This window comes from Lepisosteus platostomus, chromosome 9 (assembly GCF_059453375.1).
Source record: "Lepisosteus platostomus isolate fLepPlt1 chromosome 9, fLepPlt1.hap1, whole genome shotgun sequence".
Lineage (NCBI taxonomy): Eukaryota > Metazoa > Chordata > Actinopteri > Semionotiformes > Lepisosteidae > Lepisosteus > Lepisosteus platostomus.
The window spans coordinates 7,149,414-7,166,189 of NC_142619.1; the positions used below are offsets into that span (position 1 = coordinate 7,149,414).

Consider the following 16,776-nt stretch of genomic DNA (forward strand, 5'->3'; position numbering starts at 1 on the left):
GTCATACAGTATCATGTATGTGATCTGTTTAGTATTGCTTTAAATAACATCTACCACTTTTATCAAATGCAATGCTTTCTATCATAAGCAAGGCTCTCACACTGTTGCACAATTCGGCCCCAGCTGAGCCAACAATAATGAGCCCTACATCTCTGGCGTAATGTGACAGTATTAGCCCCAGACAGCAGCTGGTCTATAGGAACAGCTAAGAGTAGAGTTGGACAGGAAACACACACTAATTTAATGAGAATGAGTTTTGTAGCTTTATTTCCAAATGTTGACGTTTTTTAAAATGCTATGAAACTCTATACTTACGAAAACATTTTGTATGGATTTCTTGGAAAGGAAACATCCTATAGGCAGACAAATTGAAACATTAAAAAGAACATTTCTTTCTTTTCTCATTCAACTTTATTTGACTTGCTTTTAAACCAGAAGTTGAAGTGAAATATTTGCAAAGGGTGTTCGTTTTTAGATCATTCCCAGTGAACCTCAGATTTAATCTAAACCATGAGATAGATCAATAAAGTGGTTCAGTGCAGCCTTTACAACTAAACACGCTGGCACATTACAATTCCATCACCAGTTTCAGTTGTCTCTCCTTCGACATTCATTTCCATATTACATTTAGCTAAAGCCCTCCTTGATCGGTCGATAAATAACACTGACAGGTAGGGCAATTAAAATACCATTCATTATGTTGTCTTTCGTATGTGAAAATATATATATTTTAAAATCTGTAAAACAAAAAATGATATTCAGTAGGTTGTCCTGGTAAGTCTTATTCATTTGCTAAAAATATTTTCAGTAGGGTAGACCAAAGCTCCATGATTTGTAACAGATTCAGAAGAGATGGCAGGACAAAGTGGTTTTAAAACAGAAAAGTTTCAGACAGAGAATTAAAATCCATCCTTTCAGGTTTCTTTCTGTAGCCCAGGAAACTTTTTTTTCTGGGCACTCCCAGCACTGCATATCCTCACATGCAATTGTGTAAAAATTGAATTAAACCAACAAAAGAAAAAAAAAACTATAAAACTAAAAAAAATTAGTCCATGCAATTTGTCTGGTGTTCGCTTTCATAACTAAAATAATCCAGAGAAATTTGAAAATTCAAATTAGTTATCAAAATGTAAATGCTTCATTTTTGTTAAATGTTCCATGTCTTATTTCTGGTTCCATTTATCCTTTTGTGGAAAACAATGTCCAGGCATTTTAAGAAAATGTGATTCCACTGAGGTCAACAGCAGCAGGTTGCCATGGCATTCGAGTGTAAAAGAGGAGCCATATCTGTCCCACAATGCCTCAGTCTTTGACAAGCCTGTAGATGTGATGCTGAGCACCATGTTCACTGGTGGATACTTCAAACACATAGGCGATGCAAAGTAGTGTCTCCTGTGTGTCTCTGTTTGTCACTACCTGGAAACAAGTACAGTTCATTACTCTACTGTGTACTGACAAAAACACTGTCAGAAAACTACACATGGGAAAAAGATTTTTCAATCTTCAATCTTCTTTATATGATACAAAACATGAACCACTGTGTGTTAAACATGCTTATTGCCTCATGTCTTTTAATAATGCATTCTGTGTGCTGCAGTTAACACTGCAGTTAATTTTTTTGTACTACTTTATTATACTACGTGTTTGCAAACATGGTTTGTTTTAACCAGGCCAGTGTAATATCACGTAATATATTCTAAACTGCTCAATGCCTTATTAATGCATTGTTTACTGGTTCAATACAATATACAAATGCAGACAGCCAATACATTTAGCAGCAAGTTCGCACTGAATTACTGAAAAAAAGTTAGAGCAAAGAACTTAACTATTGGAATTCACTTTAAGCAGTTCTTTCAATATACACTACTTCAAAAAACAAATGAAGCACTAAAAAAGAGAAAAGGGCAATCTAGACAGAATATTGCGCATCGGCGTTTCTGAGCAATGTGTAAACAGAGTTGCTGAGTGCTAACAATCTCTTGTGTTTCCGTCATGATAAAACTGATTAAAACATGCTGGTGCTGTCTGGGGTTACAAACCTGTAGGATAGTGAAGTTCTCCAGCACACTGTTCATCATGTATTTCTCCGGAAGGTGCTTCAGCTTATGGATAAAGTTGATCATGTATTCACAAAGAGGAGAGCGATGGATCCGAAACACATAGCGTCCATTTTCAAACCGCGCATACTCTGTCTGCCGGGACAAAACATGAAGATGGAGGCTACATTTAGGAAAGATTACAGCAAGGGCTTTGGACAAGAGTATCATGGACAGGCAAAGCTGCAGTGAGTAGAGAATGTGCTCTAAGGGTTCTAAAAGTGCTCTGAACGTTCTGATGTGAAAAACACAAAAGGTTTTAATAAATCTAGACACGAAGTTTAGAATATAAATGACTCCTCTCTTCAGTGCTGTCATCCATCCACCCAGACATTTTTGTATCGCTTTATCCAATACAGGGTTGCAGGGTAGCTGGAGTCTCCCAACGAAAGCGAGACTGGATACCCCACGGATGGGACATCAGTCCATCTCAGGGCATACACAGACACACGCATGCACACGAGGGAAAGTTTTCCCACAAACCAATTAACCTACCAGCGGGCTATGAGAGGAAACTGGAGCACCCAGAGGAAACCCATGCCAAAACATGGAGAATACACACACTCCTTGCAGATAGCACTGCAGGAAATCGAACCCGGGCCCCCAGCACTGCAAGGCAGCAATGCTTACCACTGCAATACCGTGCTGCCAAGTGTCGTCGTGAAAAACTGAAATGCATTTCTTTTTTGACATATGTTGTTATATAATTCTGATTGTGAGGCACAATGTGCTATATAGTGAACATACATACAGGTAACATGCCATACTTAACCCCATTTGCCCCTTCTAATTCAATATCACTTTTGTCATTTCCTCCTTCCTTTGTCAATATCTGCAGAGCAATATAAACAATTCTCAAATCATACATCAGATATTTTTGCAAAAGCCAAAGGAATGGTTAAGGATTAATATACAGTACTAAGAGCTGCCAAAAGCAGTGCAAGTTAAGCATGGAGGCTAGATTGATTCCAGACTGTGCAGCTAGGAGGGGTCGGAAGAACAGTCTAAAAAAAGGAGTTTTGCACAGATCGCTCCGTCACGGTTCTTGCATGGACCCCTAGATCACGAGAATCAACGGCGATTCACGTGACAAAATCAAGTGCCTACAGAGTCTAGGAGAGCTGATATTAGCAGTGAAAGTGATCTGAGTGACACTTAAGGTTTGCTTTCATTCTGATTACCCACTTGAGTTGTTGGTTTTTTTAATTAATCATGGGAGCTAATATATTTGGTGTGACAAGCCAGGATAGCTGGACTATGACTAGAGTTCTGTAAATATGTGTGGATGTGTCTTGTATGTGATAGAGCTGTTACTGAGGGATTTAGGAGTCTCATCAAGAATAGTTTAAAGGTGGTGGATTTGTAAACTAATTCTGATTGCACAGACATTCAATTCCTAGTGTACTGCATTTCAGACACAGCTTGTGTCACAGCTAAGTATGTTTATCTATACAGTGGCTATCAAACGTATTCACACACATTTAGGTGTGCCATGGTAGGGAGTGCATTTATATGAAACTGCTTGTATTCTGTTTTATATTCCTAATTAATTTAGGAGGATCTGTAGATCATATATTTTCACTATGATGTTTATATAAAGTTTTGTCTTGAACAATGGCAAAAAGATCCAAATAAATACATTTTGAATCCGTAACACAACAGATGTGAAAAACTCCAAACCCTCTCTATAAATTCACATTCACCATGCCAATCCAAACTGTTTCCATAACTACTTTTTTCTGTTTTCCACCAACAACGAAATTTCACGGAATCTTACAAAATTAGACATCATGTGAGTATTTGCGTGTGTGCTGTAGATGAGCGCTTTTCACAGAGCTGTCAGAGAACCTGTATGTACATTAGAGTCTAGTAACAGCTTGCTCTGAAGAGCCCCATGCCAGCAGGTTTTGTAGATCACTATTAGATAGCAACATTTTAAAGATATGGATCAATTTCAATTAAACATCCGATGAGTTAAGTAATTTAGAGATCATCTGGAACTAAAATGTACTGTAAATACTTTCTAGCCCTCAAGGACCAAAGTTGTCTTAATTGAACTAATTACTTACTTTAATACTTCTTTGATACTTTACCTACAAAACAAGACTGACTGGACAGTGTTGAAGATCCATGGTCAAACTTGTTCTACTTAGAAAACAGGCTGTTTCAGAGATTAAAAATAGATGGTTTTGCCCTCAGGTATTAAACACTAAATGTTGTTTTTTTTCTCTCGTTCTAGTTAGTGAAGACAGCAAGGAGGTGTCCGGAGGATGAAATGGTGGAGAAATGGATCATACTGTACTTTTCCTTTCACAGTTAATCTGAATCAGAACAGTAATGAGCTGGAATGATGCAGTCCTGTTCTCCATTACCCCCAATTGAAAAAACTAAACAAAATTATTCAATTAATAATATTTACATACCTGATTTTTTATTAATGTTTGTTTTGCAAGCAAATGTCTACAAAATATCTAGACAGAAAATATTACATACATTTAATAAAGAGCAGAAAGAAGGTATATTTCACTGATAGCAAAGCTTGGAACCCCTAAGCAAGGTGAAGTTAAGGTTCACTCCAGTACAGCAGTTCTGTGTTACTTTAAATGGAGAATACTCTTCTTTTCCTTCTGTCTGTTCTCTTTTGCAGCTCACTGAACAAACACACCTACCTGCTGGTTCCTGAGCACAGTTGCCCTGTTCTCCTTACCTCCACTTTTTCCACCACTTGCTTGCCAAAGGAGCACACTTTGGTTGAAGAGGTGATGATCATGTTTTCTGAGCTCTCGTACTGACTAGAAACGCCGTAGAAGGAGCCACTGTCATCTTGGATGTTCATGCTCAGATCGGCCTGCAGAATTGCAAAAAGAACAGAGCAAAAATGCATCTTAATCCCAGTTTACAGCTGCATTTTTACAAGATTTAAAGCTTTTGATCTTTGCATCAAAGAAGCCAAGGTATGGCTAAATCTATCGGCCTTTCCTTTCCAATAATACACAGTTTCTTACATTATGCAGTAGATAATAATGGACTTCAGACTTCAATGATGTTCTAATGTTTTTAACAATCACATCCTCTGCAGATGCAGTTGCTTCATCACTTGCAGGAAGTAATGAAAGGATTAATTAAGAAATCAGACTGGATCAGATGCCAAGTTATGTGCAATTAAATATTATTTCTACATATATTGCATATGATTATATATTATTTATACTTTTATTTTTTTTTTAAGAGAAACTTTGCAAGGGGAATTGATCAAAGTTATCAAACTCCAAAATAGAGGACATCTGCCAAAGAAACAAGCACAATGTTTTACACAAAAAGTAGTGGCACAGGCAACCAAGACAATGCTGGTTCTGATAACGTCAGATGACTTCCTCTTAATGGAGAGCCCGTTCTTCTCCATGGTTACATTAAGTGGTGTATGCCAAAAACATGCAGACTGAATATGAAAGACTAATGCTCAGAAGCAAGGCTTACAGTAAATTAACATTTTGACCCACCCTACTCGTACCAAAAACAGTCAACAGGATCTATAAGCCAAATCAATACATACAAAACATGAGCAAAATCAAAGAGTTTTCAATAATATCACAAAAAGATGTATATCAAACAATAAATGTGGAAAAAATATGTATTTAAAAATCTTTCAAAACAATGGTAACAACGGATAATAAATAATATACTTTTGTCTGTTTTGAAATAAAAATAGCATTAATGCAAATAATGTTATACCAAAAATATTGGCAATGATTCACGAATTTGAATAATATGACCTGTGACATCCAGATTAATAAGGAAACATTAGAAATACAGCACAAACTCTCACCATTACACTTTATAGTAATATGTAAAAGGCAATATATCCTCACTGGGATACAGAACAATGATACATATTCTTGAGTGCTATTCCAATATTATCAAGAGGCTAGCACTCAGGAATATGTACTCCAGTTGCCTTCACACTGACATAGGTTAGCACTGGTATACCCATATGGCTCTCAGACCTTATCCAGGCTTTGTCTCCAGATGCTTCTACTACAATTTATTGCAGACCTGGCCTATTAGCCAGGTGGTGTCATCTGGGGCATTAGTAACATTATAGTCAGGTTTTACCTTTTCCCCTCAGTTATCTTCTTTAATAAAGGCCCTTTAAATCACTTGCTGGCTCCCTTTATTTCCTTTTCATCTTTACTACCAGATAATTTGCTCATTTGTCTTGATTTCTGTAGCCCGTTAACTTCCTATGACCCAGGCCACCCCTCTTTAATAGAAGGGCTTCAATGCCCTGCAAGGGAATTCATCCGATTACAATCAAAACCCCACGATTAGTAAATTGAATCACCTAGGCCAGCCCCTGTGTAACAATTTACAATAGCTGGCAGAAATCCAATTCTCTCAACACTTCTAAGGTGCAAGACGATCTGCTAAAACAGGGCCAGTGGCAACTCTGCAGATGGAAGGTAGAAAATGAAATTCAATACAGAATGCCATCACTTTCCAGGTCGGTCAGCAACCTGTCACTATCACCATGCCAACCCACACCTCAGGACCCCAGAGGGCAGACCTGTGACTTGCCCGTGTTAAAACAATTGTTTTCTTTTTGTTTTGAAAAAGCGCGTTTCACAAGATTTGCTTTATCAAACTCCTGAATGTATCAGAGGTTCTGAAAATAAAAATGAAAGAAAAACTAAACTGTCATTTATTAAATGTACTTCTGTCCAGTTAATTGAAATAAAAAGAACAAACCTAAAATAATTCAGTATTTTTTTAACGATGGTATATTCTCATTTAAACAAACTGGCAAGTTAATTGGCTTCTGAGACAACAGACCCTAGGTGTGAGTCTGTGTCTGTGTGTCTGCCCTGTGATGGACTGGTGTCCCATCCAGGGTGTACCCTGCCTTGCACCTGGGATAGGCTCTGGGTCCCTTGTGACCATGAATTGGAAGAAGCAGTAAGCAATGGACAGATGGATGTTAGATTCAATTTTACAATGTATTACAATGACTTCATTTAGAATATTGTGTTCAGCAATGGTCATCACACAACAAAATTGGTATTATATCCTTATAAAATGTTCAAAGAGGTTTATGGATAATTCTTGGGCTCAAGGAATGATCTTCAAAAAAGATCTAGATCTCTTCAGCCTTGAATAAAGGAGACTGAGAGATTTGTACTACACATAAATACAATTATACAGGTGTGTAGATAGAGTTAATCCAGGGGACCATTCAAGACTCAGAAGTGAAACTAGGTAGGTCAAATGAAGGGGAATGAATTTGAATGAACAAGAAGAAAAGCTTTGTCACTCAAAGAGCCATGGGTATCTATAAAATTATATAACAATACATGTTCTAGGAGGGATCTGCATCATTATCACCTGTCCCCTTCCCTTCATTACATATGTGAGACATATTTGGGTCAACATGTTCAGTGTTCAGTGTGTGGTCATGTGTTTGGTGCGAGTGAAGTTTTATTTAATCTCTGACCCAGGGAAAAGTGTGGTGTGGACGGTTGAGGAGAGAATGCAGGCTCGAGAATGTGCCCGTTATTCTTGATTCTTTTTTTTCTTCTTCTGGTTTGGTCAGCTAGTTTTGGTTTTTGTTTTATCAATAAAGTTTGATAATTGGCCAGTGAAAGCTCTGTTGTCCTTTACATGAATGCCTGAAACATTTTACCGAACCAACGATTTTACACATACTATAGTGTCTATTGTTCATCATTTCCACTGTAATGTAAAATGTGAATGTACTTGTGTCTTGTATGTATTGTAATGTCTTCATGTTCCACACATCTGTACTGTACTGTGAGCACATATTGGGACTGCGTTTTTGTGTCTCCCCATGTTTTATTTATTGTCCAATGTAATGTAAGGAAATGTAATTGTTAATGCTCCTTTTGCACCTGTGTGATTTTTGTGTTGAGCAGGTTGCAAATGTGCCAAGGCACATTCCTGTACCTGAAACATATTGGTGAATAAAAGTGATTCTGATTCTTGCCTACTGTCTTTTGTTCCCCTATGCCTTATTTATTTGCTTCTTGGCTTTCCCTCTCTCCCTCTCACCTGAAGAAGGCTTCATAGCCGAAATGTTGTTTCTTTTCGTTACCTATCACCATGGAATGAACCTTTACCTCTTCCATATCACAATACATATAACTAAAAATATATATATATAGGTTTGCTTCCATTGAAAACTCAGAGAATAAAAGTTTACTGTTATTTAAGGAAGGTTACTTTAAATATAAAATATTACGATCATAATACGATCACCATTCAATAGCTATCACACATGTGTCTTCAATAGAATATCTTTGTTAATGTTAATGGTTGTTAATAATTTAAAAATGTTATTTCAACTCTGATAATATGATGAAAAAAGCCTAGTGATATCCCTCACTTTAAGAGATTGTTGTCTGCTTACTTATTTGGAGTGTAGCTAGTGTAACTTATTAGGAGTGTAGCTAGTCTATAGCTAGATTAGGAGTGGTGCGAGGACATGACACAGGAGTCGAGACAGGAACCTCTATATAAGTAGGCCGGTGGCTGGCCTTTTGTACAGTGTGTGTCCCTGTTCCCCCTTACTGTGCTTGTTCAGGGCCTGGGTCCTATAAATAAGTGTGCGTGTAGGAAGAGTTCAGTCTGAGAGCAGTGGGACAGGTGTCTGAGCTCGAGTTTCCCTCTCAAAGAGCAGCCCTCCCATTCTCCCCTCGGCTACATTCTGATCCAATACGCACATCGTGCTCCTCAACATTGTAGTGATGGGGAATGTGAGCCCACCAGACCTTGGGATACCACACAGCACGGCTTAAAAAAGCTGCCAGTCAAGCGCACTGTGACATCCCCATGACAACGGAAAACCGAGGTGTCAATTCTCTACCCCCACAAGTAAAGAAATAGAGTATTACGTAAACTGTACTAGTTCTTGACCTCACTTAAACACAGTAAAATACATTACTGCCCGCACTCAAAGCTCTTCTTTCAATATGCTTCATGCAATTACCTCAAACCTGTATTTCTGCATATAAAGAGTACAAACTATCCACATGCTGTAACCTCCATTATTCTATATTCTATATTCTATATTACCAGCTGTAGAAAAACGTGCCCCAAAAACAGAAAAAATAGCTTAAAACTTATAATTTTCAGATTTAGCTGAGTTGTAAACCAGACACACAAATGTTGACCTCTTATAGCTTTATGCCATCTACTTGTTAAGCATTGCTTTATTTTTTTTTTCTCAACTCAGTTTAATGTTAGTTGTCATGCAGTTCTTGGTAATTCTAGTTCTGTGTTTGATGGAAATATGTCATAATGAATTGTAAATTACCTAAAAAGGTTATTTTAATATATAAACCAATTTTATATTTAACTACTGTCTTGAATTAGGGCAGCACAGAGGTAAGCACTGCTGCCTCACAGCACTGGCCACTGGATTCAATTCATGGGTGGCTATCTAGTGGAGTTTGTATGGTCTCCCTGAATTTGCATGGGATTCTTCCCAAAGTCCAAAGACATACTGGTAGGATAATTTGTTTCTGGTATGCATGTGTTTTTGAACAGTATGTGTGTGCCCTGCGATGGACTGGTGTTCTGTCCAGGGTGTATCCTGCCTTGAGCTCATTGCTTGCTGGGATAGGCTCTGGCTCTCCCAAAACCTGCATTGGATAAAGTGGATGTATGGAATTACTACTGCCTGCAATGTCTTTTAACGTTTGTTAAAAAACAGTCTACAGATCAGTCTAATCTACTTGTTCATAGCAATATCTTTTTCTTATTTATGACAGACTCAAAAGCTCACTGAGACTTCCAGCTTAAACCTTTGGAAGAATTCAGAATTGGACCCTCAACACCTAAACATGAAAGAGGAGGGACATCCATTTTCAATTCATCTGTGGCAAAACGTGTATTTAATGAAACAAACAAACTCACCCAAAATTTGACCAAGAAGAACGCATTGGAGGGTCCCTTCTCAAACAGCTCTTTGAGGCCTCCTTTCTTCTCTGGGAATTTATCATAAATCTGCCGGATGTCAACAGCTTCCAGGTAAGGGTCACTGAACGTTGGGTTGGACTGGCCAATGTGGACAAACAAATGCTTGTTGTACTAGAAAATACAAGGGAGAAGGCACTTTGTTTCAGAAACTGTCATGGAGCTGTCAGAGGAAATAACAAATCACAGAAAAAAACAAAACAAATTGTAGTCTTGGTTGTTCATTTGATAAAGTTTAGCTTCTTTTTATAAGACAAATATTTGGGTAAGTCAAGAGTGTTTTTATGTACATGGTAAAGAACACCCTTGAAGAAGGCTCCACAGCCCAAACATTGTGTTTCTTTTCTTTTCTTTACTTGCTCCGAGTAAAGAAGTGGTTATGGATTAATACATGGGCACAACCCTGAATTACAGTAAAACACCAACCTAATGTATAACATTTCATGTGACTTAAATATGGCACTTGGATACCTGATCAGTTCTTAACATCTCTATGCTCTGCATGAAAAATGCTGACCTGAACCAGAGGCTGTGCTGGCTGTGAATATATAGAAGCGTGTACCATAGTTTGTAAAGATGTACATATGATTAATGTCTGCTGCAATCACATTTACTGTTGTAATGACAGGAGTCCCTCAGCAACTTTTCTCATCTTCAAAGTATTTGAAGAAAAGCAAGTATAAACGAATGACTGGCCTTTTTGCATCAAAGGAAAAAAAGAACATTGTCATAATTTTAATCATGACATCTATTTAATTATTACATTATTTTACATTATATACAGTATAATATTACATTATAATATAAATTATTACATTGTTTTAATTTTAATTATTTATATTATTTCAACAGTCCGTGTATTGGAATAATACATCATTTGTAGTCAACTGTACAATAAAAAATGCTATAATGTATAATCCCCAAAATACATGCGCTGTCAGGGCGACAGGTTCACCTTAGGTGACTCACACAACTCAATGGAACACGAGTGGGTGAACAACAGAATGCTATCCCTGTTGTCTGCTGACCATAAGGTCCTCAGTAAGGATTAGCACCTAAATAATGTCTGGCTGTGGATGTGGATGTTTTGCCCATTATGCCTCCCAGCATGTAGGGGCAGCAACATCCTGTTGCTGTTTCCGTAACATTAGTTTTTTACAGGACAGGGTTGTTAGCCTTGGGCCCAACCTCCAACATGGAGGACCTGGCGCCCAACGTGGGACACGAACCCTGAGATTATGGGTCTCATGCTCTACCAACAGAGCTAGTCGGGGCCTCAATGTCTGGCTGTGTTATAAAATAAATACCCCAACACCAGCAGTACTGAGTGTTTTTCCTTAGAATCAGCCAGGCTTTTCATCAATGGTCACTTCCTCAGAACAACATAGAGGCAAAAAGCGGGGCATGTTATACTTTGCTATTCACTGCGATTAAATCAGTGAGCTAAGAAAATCATTTTACAATGAAAACCAGACATCGAGGCCTTCAAAGGTATCTCTTTTGCCATACACCATGAAATTCAGTTCAGTTCAGTTTATTTGTCATGCAAATAAGCATTTCATTGCACCTGTGCATATGATAAATAAACTGAACTGAATTCCATAAAATACAAAGGACTCATTTTAAAAAATGCCAACACAATAGCTTCTGGGCTCTAGCTTGGTAGTCCATTTCATGAAATAATAATTTCCTTGTGTTGTAAAATATTTGCATAAAACTGATGCAAAATGGACACTTAAAAACACTCCCTGCTCTCTGCTTGTTGAGATTAATTTGGATTGACAACTGGAATCAGCTTTCTCCTTCAAACTGCAAAACTTCAGTCAAGTCTTCCTTTCGTATGTTATGCTATGTTTTAGCAAATCTATGAGGCCTTTACTTTTCATTTTGCCACAGTGAAACTTATCTAAATTCGATCACTCAGCCCTCCTACACAGAAAGAGGAGAGACAAACAGCAGTACACTATCTCTGTGAAGGTTCGCATTCAGGAGAGAGTGCCTCAGTCAGTTGGGCAGGGGTCCATGTGTGGCTTAATGGAGGTAGCTGGCACATTTTCAATGTATGAAAGTAAAATAAGCCTATGATACTTAACTGACCCCATCAGAGGCCAGCTGAAGGTCTGTACATTGAACTGATCTCTTTCCAGATCTCAGACATACCATGTGTCTGCTGACCACATTTGAACAATATCAATAACAATATCCTTATCAGTGGCTTAACTAGCCTCACTGTCCTTTAAGAGAAGACAGGCAAGGGTCTACCTGTTTGACTTTTCTATTTAAAAAGCATTCTTCTATTTGCTCTTCTTAATTATTTTAATATAAACCAATATAACAACCATGACACCATGAAACCATGATTGTAAAATGCTGTAATGAATGTTACCTTAAACATAAGCTCCAAAACATAAACCATATCTTTCAATGTGGATCTAGTGCATGCCTACTGGATTATACTGTAGGTGGCTCAGGCTAATCTTGCCTAGGGTATTGTTGTAACAGAAAGAATAAGGTTCTGGATCCCGAGATGAAGTAAAACAGATGAGTTTCTTGCATGCAAGGAACAATAAAGCCGAAGTGTCTTGTTTCCCGCACGAAACAACAAAACCGAAGTATTGTTCGATGTGCCAGTACAAACTTTTAGGTTATATAGTCCTTCCTTGCTGCTTCGGACGTCATTTGGTGTTATGGTAAGGGGGGGGTGGTCATGGTATTTGGCCAGTTAAGAGACCCTGGCCAAATGGTCAGTTTAAGATTATGCCCCCAGGGGGTTCCTTGCTCGCATCTGGAATCCTTATCAGTTAACCCCCTTTCCTGCCATAAACCCCTGTTGCTTAGAAGTCTAATTTTCAGGCAGAACTGACTTAAGTTAACCCTTTTTACATCTTGTCTCTTACTTCAGTATCTAGGGCAGTGGTTCCCAAACATTTTGAACAAAGTACCACCCCTGATCAAACCAAAGCATCAAAATACCACCTACAAGTCATCTTCTCATAGGAACCCCAGAAAATCTCAATGACCAATATGAGTGTGCGCACACACACACATATAATAAAAATAGCACTGAGCACTTTTCGTCCTGTACGTGTATGATTATGTCATGGGAGAGCGAAAGCGGGCGTCAATACCAGTGTCTTTACTCAGTCTGTGCAGTGCAGAAGCATTCCCTCGAAAGGCTCCCTATTCTGTTTCTAGTTTTCCTACCCTCAAACACAATGTCAAAGTGAAAGTACAAATTCACAACAGAACTAAAAATTAAATTTCCATGTTTTCGAAGTGGCAGAGAAGACTGGGAAGCTGAATGTTTGGTGTGGAAGCCTGGTACTTTTGCCTCTGTGGCAAATAAAGGTGTACTTGACTTGCAAGCTCACGTTGACTCAGGTAAACACAAAAGGGCAAATCGAGGAGAGAGTTCCTCAACCAAATTAACAGATTCTTTTGTAAAATCTGGCAGCAAAACAGAGGATACTGTTATTGAGGGGGACTTGTGCATTTCACACAGTTAAACATCATCACAGTTCCTTTACCAATGAACATAAGACGTGGGATATTTTGAAAAGCCTCTCCATCCCGACCCCCTTCCCAGATAAGGCAATATTAAAGTTCCTCAGGGTGTCCTCTTTTTTTGATGTTCAAATATGGTAACCCTAGTGGCTGATGTACAATCCTCTTCATTCTCAACAGGTGTGCGTGATCTATCAGACATGGCGTCAGTACTCTTGGCGTCTATTCCTTTCAGCCATGACATAATACTTGATTATGGCGAGGTATTCGTTTTCGATCACTTGTTCTGTTGGCGATTGTGGCGCAAAGCTGTCTCTCTGAAAGCTCGAGAGGAGTATGAACACTCAAATATTAGCGCGTACTGTATCGACGTAGCCAAGTACAGTATGTCAGCTGCGTATCTGACACAAAAACTAACTTGATTAAAATTGAAAATATGAAAACCCGTCTCAAGCTTTCTGAAACCAATTAGGTCAATTACAGGTGAAAAATGTACCTAATTTTTAATTATTCAATTTTTCAATTCCCAATTTTTCAGTGCACACAACACATTTCCAGGGTCATCTTGCGTCACCTGTGGGCGCTCCGTCCCACAGTTCGAGAACCACTGATCTAGGGAGTTCTTTTATCAAACTTCTAATCGTCAAGGAGCCTCTGCTTACTGTGTCAGGGTCTTGTTGATGCTCCAGGAAAGCGGAGAATTCCAACATGCGGAGTTTGCGGCTTCCGATGCTGCGACCCTGCCAGGAGGGTGCAGCAGGGGATGCTGTGAGGCCTACTGTGCTCTCATACCCTGTGAAGACAGAACGCTGGCATGAGAGGTAGGTTCAGAAAAGATAAGAGACTCGCATCTGAACTACATTCCCCAGCAGGCTGTGAGAAATGACCTGTCATCCTCAGTCAGCCAGCCAATTGTATTGTGCCAACGGGTCATGTGACTAAGGATGACGGGTTATTCCCCTTCTGGGGAATGTAGTTCAGACAGAAGTCTTCATCTCGTCTGAACCTACCGTCCTCTCACAGGCTTTACATCAAACAGGAAACTGAAGGATAAGACATTGATTAAAAGATGTCCTCTACCTACCAGCTGAGGCAAAATACAGGTGTTGTAAGGTTTTACTTCTACAGAGACCTTGAAAATAATGCTTTAAAGGTGTGTTTCACGAGCAAGTAAAATTCAAAACAAATACAAAAAAAGAAAATCATGTAAACTAAAATCCCTAAAATTTTGGAATTAATAAATGAACTACTGGTCATTTAAAAATATACAGTCTTTTACTGTTACATGCGATTCACTTAAGAAGAAAGGAAAAAAGAATGCAGATGTGCTGTCCGGTGAAAAAAAAAATGAAGAAAATGGCAGAAACAAATGGGCACTCTGTTTCAAAACGAAAGGGAGCCTTGCAAGCATCTCAACGAGCGATAATTTCATCATACTTTGTAAAAATTATCTTGTCAAAAGTCTTTACCTGTTATTGTAGGTGGCCCAGTTCCTTGAATGGTGTAGTTATGTTGTGAGAAAGGCTTGACACTGGAAAAACAAGTTAAAATACTGCATGAGCCTTGCTTCAAATGATAATGCTCCCCCCTCTCTCTAAATGTAAAAGCCTAAATGTCTAAATGACCATATTGAATGAGAATGCAACATGTGTCTGTTGTCCAAAGCCTCTCACATTTGTACCCAAATAACACAACTGAACATTTAACTGAAGTAGCTCGCTCAAGAGAACAACATCAGTGTCCTTGAGCTGTCGGCAGAACATTGTCACACTGTGCCAGGATGAACTGGGCATTCCAGACCAATATAGACTCTGGACACAGGGAATAACAGTGTTTCAGAGAAGCTTTTTTTTAATTGTAATTGCAAACTATACTGCATATGCCCCCTGTCCTTTCACATCTCTTCTCTCTGTCTCACTCGCAAGTCAGGTGTCCAGCCCCTCCGAGTAAGGACAACTGGTGGCCAGGGGGTATTAGGGGTCTCTCTCTGTTCCCCTCCCTCTCCACCAAGTCTGGAGTTCACTTGATATCTAAGTCTGGCATCTCAGGGATGTTTATCAGATGTAAACTTCTGGAAGCTGCTGTATAATATTCTGCTCTGAATAAAAGGCACAAATGTTTGCATGTCTGCTCCTTGCTTAGCATATTGACCGGCAGATTTATGTGCCACACAACTTTATGAACTAGGTTAAAACTTTATTTGAAATTTGTTTTCTATCAGTTTCTCACTGTGTGAAACGTTTGTACATGAGGAAAATAATGGAGAGAAGACTCTCTCTTATCTATGATACTTATCTATGTGCCTGTCGCTACTGTGAACCCAAAAGTACCTGTACTGGTTTCCTGAAAGACAGAAATGTATCAGAAACTGGTCTATCTGCTCATTGGCTTGGGGGAATATATTTAGGCAGTCACCCTCTGATGATTTCAATCATGTTATTGATTTTTAAAGGTTATGCGTGTAAAAACCTAAAAAAAACAAACAAAATATCCACAGCACAAATTTCACCTACTCTTCAGAAGCTGTTGGTTGTCCTGGTAGTGCTCCATGCCAAAACTAAAATGGAAATAAATTTCCATCATTAGCTTATGTGCAAAAACATGCAAAAATGACACATAAGACCTATCAGGTGCTAAGTAATTGCAAAAGGGTCACTTTTTGGCTGTGGACTCTGTACAAAATGCTTAGTGCCCAGCTTCCATTTTAATTTTTTGTGCTTAAAGATACAGTATGTATTTTACCTTTGACACAGATCTGTCTTTTGAGCAACTGAAGACACAGATTTGACTTTTAAAAAAAAAGTTTTGTGCCCAACCTTGAACATATTTAATCCTATGATTGAAACTGTACACATCTAAGTTTTCCTTCAAAACTATAATCTCGAGGTATTGAGACCTCTGTACCCCCACATTCACTTAAACAGCTTAATATATTTAGTACGGTATATGGTATATTTTGCAATAAGCCACAACAGATTGGTCCTGTCATTTTATTTAAAAAAACTGCAGATTGCAGAAACTGGGATTTAATTGCTCAGTAGTGATTTCTGTTTGCCAACCCACTGTTGAATACATCTACACAGAAATCCCAAAAGAACAATGTCAATTATTCAAGCTCTGCAGATGCCACAGAAGTCCATTTGATTAATTATTTTATTTAATCATTTCACAAAACAGTCACCGCCCC

At 38.5% G+C, this 16,776-nt stretch overlaps 1 protein-coding gene across 4 annotated transcripts in view; it reads right to left on the reverse strand.

Moving 5' to 3' along the window:
• Nucleotides 1–250: 250 nt before the first annotated feature.
• Nucleotides 251–16,776, reverse strand: part of tead4 (TEA domain transcription factor 4) — a 48,531-nt gene continuing 32,005 nt past the window's right edge. For all 4 annotated transcript variants that reach the window (XM_088646724.1, XM_088646722.1, XM_088646726.1 and 1 more), the window contains 7 exons: nt 16,103–16,146; nt 15,059–15,120; nt 14,252–14,382; nt 10,026–10,199; nt 4,804–4,944; nt 2,040–2,192; nt 251–1,416 (listed from right to left, as the gene is read on the reverse strand). In XM_088646724.1, the coding sequence (XP_088502850.1) occupies nt 1,303–1,416; nt 2,040–2,192; nt 4,804–4,944; nt 10,026–10,199; nt 14,252–14,382; nt 15,059–15,120; nt 16,103–16,146 (819 nt within the window). In that variant the 3' untranslated portion in view covers nt 251–1,302. The remainder of the gene's footprint in view (nt 1,417–2,039; nt 2,193–4,803; nt 4,945–10,025; nt 10,200–14,251; nt 14,383–15,058; nt 15,121–16,102; nt 16,147–16,776) is intronic.